Source organism: Phascolarctos cinereus, unplaced genomic scaffold, assembly GCF_003287225.1.
Source record: "Phascolarctos cinereus isolate Bilbo 61053 unplaced genomic scaffold, phaCin_HiC Scaffold_2;HRSCAF=192, whole genome shotgun sequence".
NCBI lineage: Eukaryota > Metazoa > Chordata > Mammalia > Diprotodontia > Phascolarctidae > Phascolarctos > Phascolarctos cinereus.
In genome coordinates this window covers 168537615-168551403 of record NW_027555625.1, presented here as the reverse complement: position 1 = coordinate 168551403, position 13789 = coordinate 168537615, and the positions used below count along the sequence as shown (strand labels likewise).

The following is a 13789-nucleotide window of genomic DNA, read 5'->3' as shown; positions in this document are numbered from 1 at the left end:
CAAGGTGCAAACAGTTTTATTACCCACTCTTGAGAAAGTGACTAACGGGGGGGGGGGAAAGGGAAAAAGCAAGGAAGGGAAGAACGCCGGTTCACCAAGGAAAAAGAAGGCCATCACACACACATATATATACGTACAAACTCCTAACATTCTAGCGTAGGATTGCGGGAGTGCAACGTACCTTTACTCGCAAACATAGCAGAGCGATGATCAGACTTAAAGAGTACTCAGTCCGGACGGGTGCCCGTGGTAAAAGCATCGCCTTTTCCTGTAACCTCTGCTGCCGGTCGCGGAGACACTGAACGCTGCTGCTGGGGCCGCCGCGTCCCGGCTAATATACTCCACCGATTGGAGCATGCACGGCTGGAAAACAACACCACTTTTCAAAAGCCTTTTCAATAGTCCGGGTCCTGAATGCAAAAGAGCCCAGCCTCCTTTTATTATTCTGATTTCTTCTTTTTTTTTTCTTGCTCTCTCCCCCCTCCTCCTCCTCCTCCTCCTCCTCCTCTTCCTTCTCTCAGGCTGCTGTCTTTTATTATTATGATTATTCGCAGCCTTTTATTCCCTTTCAGATCAGCTGCAGGGAAAAGGGGGGAGGGAGGGAGGGAAGGAAGGGGAAAAAAAAGCCACCGCTTCCTCACAGGTAACACAATAACACGCGCCCGCACCACGCTCGCCCTCCAGCCTGGCTCACACAGAGAAGAACCCTGAGAGCCCGTCTGGGAGACGGCTTCTAACTCTATCCGACCGCAGGAGGAAGGCGCATGCGCTCCTTATTAATATTCATGAGGGGGCGGGTCTCTCTTGAGACCTCCCGAGCACGCCCACGCCCACTCCCCCTCCTCCCTTTCTCCCAGACTGGGAAGGAAGGGGGGTTGCAGCCGCCCTAGAAGCCTTAGTAGGGGCAAGAGGGGAGGAAAAGAGCCTGTAGAGGTGCGGGTGGGTCGAGACACACCTACACGGGGAGAGCAAACGGAAGAGATTTGGTGGAAAAGATAGGGAGGGGTTACTGCTGGAATTGGGGGGTAGGGAGAGAATGGACTAATTAGGAATGTGTGTAGATACGCGTATATGTGGATGCCTTGGCAAACGCTTCCCTTAGTATCCGCGTGGTGGAGGAGGCGTGACATGTGATCCCACGCGTGGGCTAGAGCTTGGAACGCGCTTATAGGGGCGGGTAAAGTGAGCCGAGGTGGGGGGGGCACGTGGCGCCTCAGGTGTGTAAAGCAGAAGAAGAAAGGAGACGGATGTGTGTGTGTGTGTGTCTGGAGCCCCGGCGCTGGCAGGGCTTGCATTTCGGTTTTTCCCCCCGTGGTGACGCCGGGCTGGTGGGAAGAGCCCTATCAAGCCCGGCTTCACACGGCCAGAGCTGGAAAGCTTCCTCCTTTTTTCCCCCTCCTTCCCCTTACATGCGTCAATTGCGGCTTCTCTCCGGGAGGAGGAGAAGGAGGGACCTCCAATTAGCCCCGCGCGCTCTCTCGGAGTGAGCCGTGCAGCGGCAACGGCGCTTCCCGCGATCCGCCGAGAGGCTGGGGAGACCGGCCGAGACCACCTGAGCAGCCCCCTTTGCCTGGAATTTTGAAAAACGTTACCCGAGTGTCTGCGATTTCGGGGTGGGAGTCCTGATCCTACTGTCGGTCTCTCCTCCTCCGCCCCGTCTTCCCCAGCAATGGGATCAGAGTTTGCAAAGCCTGTCTTGCTCGCTAGCTCCCTCCCTCCCAAACAGCCCAGCTGAAGCGCAAGGGGGTGTGGCGGGGAGGTGGAGACCAAAGCAAAAGGAGACCCAGTGCCTCCTCTCCCCCTCCCTTCTGCTGCGATAGTGGGGGCGACCAGAGATGGGCGAGTGAGTTAGACTATTATTAGACGTCGCTTCCTGGGCTTTCCCTTCCAGATCTTCCAGTCCCGGAGAGAGGCTCCGCTGCCTAGGAAGGCGGGCAGCTTTGTTTCAGCAATGTGGGTATTGCACCTGTAGGCGGCCTCCAAACTATTCAGGAGGTGGCAGATATCCTACAGATGGCAAGTTACTAGAAGCCCTAAAGGAAAGGGTCTGACCCACCCACCCAGAACTAGCGGTCGCGCTGGCCACTAGAGCTTTGCTGTGATGCATGGTTGAATGGAAGGGTCTTTATTTTTTACTTATTTCTCTACAATATGGTCAATAATAGCAATTCTAAGCCTCATCCAGCATCTAAGGGAAGGTTGTGTGACTGGTTTTCATTTCTCTGCGGAAGTAAGGAGACAGGTCTGTAAGGGGATAATCCTTTCCTTCCCCCAGGTTTTTATAAAATTGTTTTTATTTTTATTTTTGAGGAGCTCCGCTGGCAGGAACAAGTCATGGTTCATTTCCTACAAAGGAAAGAAGTTTAGGGTATGGGCCATTTTGGAAGGGAGGAGGATATTCAAAAGTGACATCTATTAAAACCTAATTCTGTTTTGCCTTCTCAGTGTAGCTTCAATGCTTCAGTGTAGCTTCAATGCTGTCGAATTGGGTACATGAAGCTTTTGGTGGGATGAGGAAATAACCTCCAACCCCCAGACACATAAAAATGATAGTATGTTGTATGACAGTGAGGTCAATGCAGTTAAATTTTATGTAAAGCTTAAATCAGGTCCGTATCCCATCACGCTAACTGTAGACCTCCTTCCATGATCCCAGGAGTTTAAAAGGCAGGTTAAGAATGTAAGCAACTTGTAACTTAATAACTTGAGATCCAGCAATAAGATTAGCCACTATGAGAATAATTAATAACTAGCATTTCTTGGCACTTTTGAAGTGCTTTACACTTTATCCTGAAGTATATTCATTCTCTCCCATCCCCTCTTCCCCTCCAATACACACACTTCTATTATGTTGGATATTGGAAAGAAAATTGAATCTTAACTTTAAGAGGACAGCTAAATCCAGATGAATTTGAAATCAATTAACAGTACTTCCTAATTGGCATTTGAGAGTTATGTTGAGAAATTTCAACAGTTCCCCTGGGAGAGGGAGAGGACTTCCAGACCTGAGTAACTGCCCGTTTTTTCCCAGATTGTTTCCAGACAGGTTAGCATTTGAGAGTTAGGTATTTCTTAGCCGTGATAACTGATTCTCAATGTTTCTTGGAACAAGGAATGGCTACCATGAGCAGTTTAGAAACTACTTTTATCCTCAATTGCAATGTATCCATTTGTATTCCAGAATCTCATTTACAGTTTTCTTACTAATATTCCCATAAACAAAAACCATGTTCCCCTTGTCTCCCCAAAACCTTCCAGTGTTGGGGTAAATGCACTGTGGATTTTTTCATTCATACATTTGGATGTAATAGATACTTACTAATAACAGAACGTCCACTTCCCCCATGGGGGGAGGGGTGTGTGTGTGTGTGCGCGCGCGCGCCACCTTTGGAAAAAGAGCAAGACTTTTTTTTTTCCCCCATCATGACTGAGTTTCAGCTAGGGTTAAAGTGATCTCTTTGTGTCGATATTAAGACACATGTTCAATTGAGATTCCACACACACCCCAGATTCAAATTTCATGCCCTCTAGCATGTCAGAATGCCCTGCCTGGGCCTGTCACCTTACACACCTCAGGGTGGTACCCACAGAGTTGGCCTTTCAGCTGAATACCCAAGGGAACATCTCACTGGCTGGAAGAGAGTTGCCCATGCATGGCTGGCAGGGGCTCCCTCTGGCAGGTTTTGCTACAAGCCCAAACTGGTTTTCAGTCATTGAGTTTAGTTCTTCTGACCAGTACTATGACAGAACATTGACTTCTGGAAGGGTTGAAACTACCTGACAGAAACAAACCAAGTTGGGTGCTAGGGTGTCAAAGGTAAAACTTAAAATCCTTACAAGGCCCTCAGATTTCCAAATGACAGCATGTCCCTCACATGCAGTGCTCCCAGAGCCCAAGAAGGAAAGGGATCCTTGGAATGTATAGAAAGGGCAGTGATGGGTTGGAGGAAATTTTGCTTTCTGTCCCACTCTCCCCTTAATTGAAATTTAAACTGGTACTCTCAGATGAAGCCATTTGGTATTTTTTGTTTGTTTGTTTGTTTTATTTACTATGACAGGTCAGAAACAGAAAAAATATTTACAGCTGCTCAAAAACTTCGTCCCCTCCCTCCTACCTTGAACAGTGAGGTAAGTTCTTTTCCTCCAGTGCTGAAGAATGGGGAGCCACTGTCTTGTAAGAACTTACTCCTTAGAGGTGCTTTTTGGTTTTCTATTCCTCTGTCCTGAGAGTACTATTGGGGGGAGGGAGTTGGAGTAGGGTCTATCCCAGGGGTGGTGAACCTGTGGCCTCAAGGTCCTTTTGGGTCCTTGGGTTCAGCCTTTTGACCAAGTCCTAGTTTTACAGAACAAATCCTTTTATTAAGGAGATTTGTTCTGTGAAGTTTGGATTCAGTCAAAGGGCAGCACTTGAGGACCTAGAAGGACCTTGAGGCTGCAGGTTCCCTACCCTGGTCTATCTATTCTATCACTCATTGCCCCTAGGTCAGGTTAAGACCTTTTGTGTGTCCTGTACTCGCTCTTGGTGTGGTGAAGCCTATGGACTGCCTTCTCAGAATAAAGGTTTTAAATGCACAAAATACAATTGGTCACAAAAGAAACCAATTATATTGAAACAAAGTTATACATGTATATATGTGCGTGTGTATGTATGTATAGACAAACACACACACACACACACACACACATATATATATGTATATACACACACATTTAAGTTCACATACCTCAGAAACCTCTTCATATCTAGTTCCTTTAAGATCTACAAATAATTTTCCTGACCACCATCTTGAAGTTGAGAGGCAACACAAATAACTTTTTTTACAGATGGGGAAACAGGCATAAGTTAAGTGATTTTTTCTCCCCAGGGTCACATGGATGGTAATTGATTAAGGAAGATGGAGTCAGAATAACAGAGGAAACATCCTCATTTTGTTTTAGATATCATCAAAGCTTGAGGAAAATGCAGATCATGGATCAGCTATGTCCTTTCAAACAAACAGTAGCAGTGATGGAAATAGAAGTGATGGAGCCAGAGAAGAAAGGCCTGAGAGATCTGTCAGCTCTTCAGTCCTTCCCAAGGAGACATCTTTGGGCAGGCAGTTCTAGGTGCTGTAACAGGGCAATGCTCATCATGGGAAAAGTAGGATTTGAGTGTGCAGCTCTATCAACCCCTTGTCTCCTTTTTTTTCTTTCTCATCTGAAGAAATTCAGCAGGAAAATCTATGGCCAAGAAATTAAACATAAAAAATCAAGACCTTCAAAGTAACAGCTCCCACGGCAACCATAAGTAGGCCACAAATTTATACATTTATGCATTAAAGCACAAGTTTAGTAGATTCAGTACTAAAAAAAAAAACCCTTTCATGCACACAAGAGGACTGGATTAATTTTCCTTGGAAACCAAAACTCTGAATTTCCTGAATTTTCGATGATAATTTTACATTAACCTATTTAAAACAAATTATTTTGGTTTTGTATTGAGTTCAGTTATTTGTGATTGAATCTCTCTCTGTTTCAGTGTAGCTATGGGTAGCTTAGGGCAGCTTCACGTTTTGAGGGAGTGATTGATTCATATTTTTTTTAATCCTGTCAGGCAAAACTTTCACAGAAAATGTCTCAAAAAACTAGGCTCCAGTGAGTCATGATTAGGAGCCTCTGGAATAAAATGATCATTCTACTTTGGATATCCCTTGGTCTTTGATTAAAACCAAAAAATAGTATCAATTTCTCAACAGTTCATCAGACTAAAATGAAATCTGTTTGTCTTATCAAAAAATAGTCTTGGTGGAAAAAAAAAGCCTATCTTCTAACCTTGGGCTTACAATGATAATTCTTGCTTGCATAGTAGTTTAAGGCTTACAGTGTCCTTTCCTTACAACGACCCTGTCAATTTTGTCATGGAGTCATAAATTGAGAGTTGTAAAGAACTGCAGAAGTCAGCTAAGTTCCCTTATTTTACAGATAAAGAAACTGAGGCTGAGAATCTAAATGACTAGCTGAAGGTCACCTAAGTAGTAAGTGATAAATCCTTTAACTCTAGTCCTAGCATTCTTTTCACTGTGCAATGATTAACCCTTATTATTATCCTTATTTATAAGATAAGGTAACTAAGACTCGGGGTAAATTCCTTTCTCAGAGTCACATAGCTAGTGTCAGAACATGGAACCCAAGTCTCCAGAAGCCCATTGATCTCTCCATCATCACACCATTTCTCAAAATTGCTATATACTCCTCCCCAAATCCCTTCCAAATTTGTTTTGCTTCAGTTCTATGCTGCTCACTGAACCTCATCCCCTCATCAACGGTCACCGAGAGTCCAATGACAATTTGGAGATGTTAAAAGTACCTGTGTGATTCAGGGACTGGTTGATGGTTATACTTGAGCTGCATGCATCTTCTACCAAATGAGTCCTTTGACACAGCGACTGATCTAAACATAGCTAGTGATTTTCTATAATTACTAAGTGTGACTGAACTCTTGCAAGACTTTTCATCGCCTAAAAGACTTTGGAAATTACACTTCCAGAGCTAGTTAGAATTTAGAAACCAATACACAATTACTGTGTCATGGTATCTCTTCATCTCCTTTGCACTGAGCCTAATAAAAGTGAAAGATTCATTTTGGATAGTAAATTGGCACTTTAGGAAAGAAGCCGGTAAGTCGAACTTGGGAATTGGGAAATATCACAATGTACACAAAAGCAACACCAGAGAAGCAAAACTGAAGGTGACGGTATTTGTGTTTTGGAGTTAAGAGTCGACAATAATCAGCCAATTATCAGATTGTGCCTCTGTTGACATATCTGTTCTCAATCAGATGATTTATTTATTTAACTGACAGTTTCCATTCTTCATTAAGGGCTGTTAGCACATCAAAGTAGGTTAAACCTAGTAATGTGATAACTTGTGCTAATGTTTACTTTTTTAGTTAGAAAGTTAATTATTAGGGATTTGCATTTTTGTCGTTTTAATTCACTCTGAACAAATAGGGGGATGGGATTTCTAATTGGGACCTTAGAGTGCATCTAGTCTAATCCTGCTCATTTTACAGATAAGAAAACAACACCAGCCCACTTAGGGGACTTGCATGAGGTCAAATGGATTTCTAACCCAACTTGTGTAAAGTACTTTGCAAACTTTAAAGTCACTACATAAGTGCAGCTAGCAGCAGAAGTAATATTAGTAGTAAGAAGAGGGTCAGGATTCTCATCCGGGGAAATCTTGATTTCCAAATCCAGTGTTTTTCTCCCACTCTAAAATAGTGAAATGCAACAAATCTTTTGTTACTACAGGTACAATTTATTCTTTTTTTAAAAAAATCATTAAATTAGTCACAAACATGGGTTTTTTATAAGCATCAATGTTTCAGACAACTTGACTTTCATGAAGTTGAGGCAATGTTAAGAATTCTCTAGTGTGGTTTCAGATGAGATTTATTGGCCCGTGGAAAATCTAGGAAGCATAGAGATACCAAAACAAATCCCTCAAAACATAGATGTGATTGCAGAGAACGCTTTCCCTAACTGGATTATATGAGCAAGGAAAGCTGATCTCGTACAAGATGAGAAAGACTTGGCTTGGCAACAAGTGGTTCTTGTGAAACAGCGAAAACCTAGGCTACATTCCTAGAAGCAAGTCTTACTATACTAGGCAATGCTCTGACCACCTTTAGAGATTCTCATTACTTTTGATAACATATTTTAAGAAGGGTATTGACAAACTAGGGTAGGTCCAAAGAAAGGTAACCAGGATGGTGAAGGACCTAAAAAAACATCAAATGGAGTTGTTAATTGGTTTTGTGAAAGTACATCAGGTGAAACAATGATATAGGGGGACAGTTAGATCTATAAGAACAATGTAATAAATGAGATCTACCTTCCTGGTCAGCAAAAATGAAGGTCATAAGAATTTAAAATAGGTTTTTATGGAGACCTGAGACTATGTAAACTTTCTCTGTAGACCCTTCTATTTTCAAACTCTTCTTTATAATTTCCCTTTTCTAAGAAAACAAGGGATTTCTTAAATGATGTCAGAGTCGGGGAGGGGAGAATGTGTGGAGCTACCTTGCACTCATCCATCCAGGTGTGTGGTACCCCGGCGGTGGGGGTGGGATGATATCATGAGGTCTTGTGCTGGGTCATCCACAGCCATTTTATATCCCTGCAGTCCCCCCAACCCCACCAAACACACACATCCTTTAGGCCCTTCCAATTCTCTTCTTCTTTGCCATTCACATTCAGTCTTGAGACCTAAAAGACCTAAACATCTTTGCTTTTACCCAACTCCTGAGAGAAAGGGTTTTACAGTGCTTGTCTTCCCTTTCTTTTTCCTGCCCCTCCCCTGCGAGAGTCAATGATATCTATAAACTGGCAACTATGTGAAAAGGCTGTATGTGTTGGGGGTGGTGGTGGCATAATTCCTGGTGAAAGGTTAGGGAGATGATCAGGAAGGGTGATACAATGGAGTTTCATGGAGCTTATGTAAGGTAAGGTGTGTTGATAATGTATTAGTGACATAAAGAGCTTTGGTTTGTACCACATTGTGTGGGTCATGCCTGAATAACATGGTTTTTCCTCTGAGTGATTACAAGAGTGATTGAGATCTTGGTAGCAATACTAGTCTGTTAGCTTTATCTAACCACACACTTGTGAGGTGGGTTTCCCCTTAAAAAGTAGCCACTTGCAGGGACTCGTTAGAACATGAGCTTCCTATGGGCAAGGCACTTGTTTCACTTTTTTAAATTCACTACACGGTGCAGATATGTTATTATGTGCACATTAAGCCTGTAGTAGGGGCTTCATGAATGCTTTTTAATGGATTGATACTCTCCCAATGTTTACATGTCTTCACATATCCCATCTGTTTTTAAGTTTCAATTAATTTCTAAGAACACCCAAATGAGTTAAGAGAAAGCTGATGGATTCTTGTCATATACAGGTGAAAATCTGAGCCTTGTTAATATCATAGGAAGTGCTTGGATGGAACCCAAAGTTCTTGTATGACTTATATTTATAATTATCCACTGAAGTCCTACTCAGGCATCTTATCACAATATTTGACTGCATTCTGGAGGCTATTCCAACCGAAGGTGAGTCAGGTAGTGGCAGTTCCTATCAATTTGGAAAGGGCTGTTACCTGAGGATCACAAGCCTAGTTAAGTTTCACGAGGTTCATCGTCCAAAGACTGCCCACCAGGTGATGGAAATGTTGGCCACAGCAAGTCAACTATGTTGCCAGCTACTGAGGTGCTGAGGGTTTCTGGGCCAGTAGGAGTACTCTTATCGTAGACTTGTGGATCTTTTGAAGTAGTAACAATAATAACAATTAACTGACAGTACTAGTGTTCCAGGGTGACAAAGTCCTTTATGTACATTATCTAATTAATCATATAATAAACAATGTAATAGACTTTTCATCTTATCAGGAAAAAAGAGAGAGGGTATCAGAGGGTACAGGTGGAATTTGTTTTGAAGGAATAAATCATTGAGGATGAGACAATGCTATTTGAGAGTCAGGAATGAACTAAGGTGAATGAGTATAATACTCTTTCCCTTCTCAAACTATGATGCACTTCCTTCAATCAATCAACAAGCAATTATTAAGCCCCTACTGTGTGAGAGTCTTTATGAACATTATCTGTTTACGTGTGTCCCCTGTTGAATGTATGATCCTTGGAAAAATAGGGGGTGTTTTTAGTTTTAGTATTCCCCCCACACTTTATCAAAGATCCTTACTTAGAGTAGTCTTGCTGAAAAGAATAGAATTGAATATTAGGAACTGTAACTTTCACAGTAAGATAATCCATTGTCTTTTCTCTACAACAATTTCCTCATTATACGTGGAGGCAGTTAAGGAATGGGGCAGACTCACCTAAGTAAAATTGCAAGGAAAGATGATGGGGCTCTCAGGTCACCTGATCTAGATTTCTTTCTTCTATGGAAGGAGAACGGGAAAATAAAATTAGAGTGGTAAACAATTGGAAGAATGAGACCTACTTAAAATGCCTTCTTCACAGTTCTCTACAGTTGAAACTTGCCTGTCATCATAGTCAGGGATCTTCACTACCCTTTCTCCTTTCCTGACCTGTGGAAGCCACACACTCCACATGCTCCGAACCATACACATCCTGGTCCTTCTTTGAAGGAGAGGTATCTGAATGATGCTGACATGCTAATGAGCACAAACCACCTGGGAGAAGATTTGGGGCTGACGGGGTGGGAGAAGCCTGAGAGGCCGGAGTTCACCCACCCACACCCCTTTCTGGGCTCTAGACCCATCTGTTGAATCCTGCCTGCTTACTCCTTGCAACAGGCTGCAGCCCACCTCTCCCAGCAAGTGCACAATTCCCTAGATACCACTTGTCCTGGGTCAGCCTTTGTTGAAAGATAATGTGACTCTGAAAAGAAAGCCTTCCCCCTCCTCCCCAAAAAGGAGGATAAAAAAAAAGGCTCTCAGATCAATCCACAGCAGACGCACAGAGTCACAAAGCTCTAGCAAATCCTTTATTCTTTCCTCTGAGCAGCTGCTGCAGCCACCCCAGCTCAGCCCCCACTGGAAACCTGTAAGCTATTCAGATCATTTAATCCAGTTGAAAATCCTCTCTCTCTCTCTCTCCCTCTCTCACTGAGGCACACACTCCCTCCCACCCCACCCCCCAACTTTGCACTGGAGGTGAGATGGGGTTGAGGTGAGCCTGAGCTTAATTTATACTTTGAAAACTTGATTCAAACTGTTCACATGGATTAATGCCTACTGAAATTACAGGGTTGCTCTGGACGGAAGGTCCAGAAACTCAGGGAATCTTCTCTTCATCAATCTATAAGCTTATACTTGCAACTTTTAAATACAAGTCTGTGAACTCATGAGATGTTTGAAACAAAAAACAAAAACAAACCACACATTAGAAAGTGACATTTTCTACTTGATTTTTCAGAAATGTGACAATGACATGAGTCTCAATCATTAGGATAATGGGGGTTGAGGGGAGTTGGAGGGAAGTTTGGCATGTAGGGATAGGAGACAAGAATTCTTGAACCTCTAGCTTGGCCTTAAGACCATACGTGCCCTTCTAGGTCCTTAAATTTGGCCTTTTGACTGAATCTAAATTTTACCGAACAAACAGGCCCTTAAGTGTGGCCTTAAGGCTTTGAATAATGACCAGTTCCCTAGTGCTTTAACTCACAACTTTAATGGTGGGACAAAAAAAGATTCAAAATTCACCATTTTATCACTCATGCTGTCAATAAGCATTTATTAAGCATGTATTATGTTTCAGGTAATGTGCTAAACATAGGTGATACAAAGAAAGGCAAAAACATAGTCCCTGCCCCCAAGGAGCTCACATTCTAATTGGGGAGATAGCATGCAAACAACCATACACCTGCAAGATATAGAAGGGTAAATGGAAAATAATCTGGGGGTGGGGGGCAGGGGTGGAGAGACCTAGAAAGGCTTCTTTCAGGAAGCCAGTCATGCCAACCCAAATTATAATTCTTCCCAGTCTTTCTTCCACTACCTGAACTGTGAAGTAATAAATATAAATGAAAATACTGGATCTAAAATTCTGTGAAGATCCATCCTGTGTAAGCATAGACCTAGCTTTTTTTTTATTCCAGAATCATCTAATCCATCCCAACTCTTTTGGGTTGGGTTAACAATCTTCTTATAGATCTCTGATAAAAAGGGGTCCTGAAGAGTTGGACATGACTGCAAACAATTCAACAACAATGGTAGGGGAAATAGTTTTAGGGGCACTATAGTTTCAGTGAAATAAAAACACTGTGAGTAATTTAAGACTATTTTTAGAATAATGAATTCAGCTTTTTTCATTTAACCTGTCTGCCTTAATTTCCTCAACTGTAAAATGGAGACAAAACAGTGCTTATATCCTGGAGTTATTATAAGAATTAAATGAGATAATATCTGTAAATCAATTGCACAGTGCTTGGCACATAGTAGGCATTTAATATATGTTTGTTCCCTCCCCCCCCCATGCCCGCTCATTTAGAGTCTGGAGGGTAGGAATCAGTACAGTGGCTATTCAGGGCGGTAGGACTAATAGAATGGAATATCTTTAGGAGAAATAGTGCTAGAGTGGCTCCTCTTCTGTTAAGAAGTCTGGGTTCCACACAGAGATCTCAACATATGGTAAAACACTTATTAAGTGCCCTCCATATGAAGAACATTCCTATCAGTACTGCCAGGGAAATAAGAGCCACTGAAGCTCTGAAGGAGCTTATAAAACCTTGTTTGAGATTGGGGAGCTATGTGGAGAAGCATCAACACATAGAAAAGGAATAGGTGAACATTTACAAAAGAAGCCTCCCTGTAAATGGAAAACCACTTGATAGAATTGTCAAAGAGATACTGGAATCAATGAAAAGAAAATCACAGGAACTCAGAACTGGAATGGATATCAGATCATCTCATCCCGCCTTATACCTGACCAAGCATCCCCTCTACAACATATCCAGGTTGTCACACCATGTCCTGTCCTGGGCATTATCCACACGTATATAGTTGAGACTAGGGAAATTGGAGATGGGGAGATCTGCAAACCCAAGCATGAGATGGTGAGCACCTGGATTAACTATTGGTTATGTTACAAAGCCTAGAAGAGTTAAAGATGATCAAATTTTCAAGCCTTGGTCAATGGGAAAATCATGATATATCATTCTCTGACAGAGATGGGGAGGCTAGAGGAGGCAGCGGGGAAAGATGATAGTTTTGAATATGTTGAGTATGAGCTTATCATGAGATTTCTAATTTCCTTTTCTGGGTCAAAAATCTTTTTACTCTCCAAAAGGACATTATTCGTGATGAGTTGGATTTTACTGCAAGATATTGTGATTTTGAAAAGAAATTTTACAAAAGGGACCTTTTGGACAAATGTCTACTGTGATTGACTGGATCCAGTTTGTAAGAGAGATAAGATAGGCTATAGAGGAAATTGGGGAATGGAGAAAAATACAAAGATTACTATATATACAATATTGTATGTGATGGTTCCAGGAAAAATAGTTGAACAAGGGAAAAGTCATGGAAACATAAAAGAAGAGTGATCAAGACAACAATGTGGATTAGAGAATCATGAATATGATGGAAGAATCCACCCAACAAGTATTTATTAAGTGCTTGGTATGTGGCAGGCCCTGTGCCAAGTGCTGGTGGTATAGAAACAAGAGCAAAGCAATCCTTGCCTCCAGGAAACTTACATTCTAATAGGAGAGACAACACACACATACCTATGTCTATACAAGACACATAGAAAGGGGGCATGAGGTAATCTTGAATAGAAAAGCACGAACTCTTAGAGGAAACTAGGGATTTCAAAAAATTTCAAGGTAATGAGAGAGTACATCCCAGATTTGGTGGATAGCCAGGGCAAAGGTTTGGAGATGGATCATTAAGTGTCCAGCAAATAGGAGAGCTGCTAGAAAAGACAAAAACAGGGAGCTCCAGATCAAGGAAATAAGAAGAGTCAGTGAAATTTATGTTGAAGAAATAATTATTGAGGAAGGAGAACAAAAAGAAAAGTGTCCTAGATGGGCAAAGTCTTAGAGAAAAATATCTAGAAAGAAAAGGTCATGGACAACATTGAACTCTGAGAAAAGAATGAGGAGGAAATAGAGGCCATAGGAATTAACCACAAAAAAAAATTTTTATAAATCTTTAAAACTAGAGGAGACCATCTAGTTTAATCACTCTCATTTTACAAATAAAGAAACTGAGGCCCAGCAGGAGTAAGTGGTTTGCCCATTGTAACACAGAGGCAGAGCTGGAACTAGAT

At 42.1% G+C, this 13789-nt stretch overlaps 1 protein-coding gene and 1 long non-coding RNA gene across 3 annotated transcripts in view; one reads left to right on the top strand and one right to left on the bottom strand.

Moving 5' to 3' along the window:
- Positions 1–1695, bottom strand: part of JAG1 (jagged canonical Notch ligand 1) — a 41334-nt gene extending 39639 nt beyond the window's left edge. The window contains exons 1-2 of one of the 2 annotated variants that reach the window (XM_020986021.2): positions 1593–1695; positions 182–363 (exon numbers count right to left, since the gene is read on the bottom strand). In XM_020986021.2, the coding sequence (XP_020841680.1) occupies positions 182–259 (78 nt within the window). In that variant the 5' untranslated portion in view covers positions 260–363; positions 1593–1695. Of the gene's footprint in view, positions 1–181; positions 364–641; positions 708–1592 lie in introns of those variants that run through there. The other variant, XM_078149718.1, reaches the window with a different exon arrangement.
- LOC144455831 (uncharacterized) overlaps positions 1–13789 on the top strand; it is a 35853-nt gene that overhangs the window by 862 nt on the left and 21202 nt on the right. The window contains exon 2 of the long non-coding RNA XR_013484627.1: positions 4059–4128. This is a non-coding gene — a long non-coding RNA (uncharacterized LOC144455831). The remainder of the gene's footprint in view (positions 1–4058; positions 4129–13789) is intronic.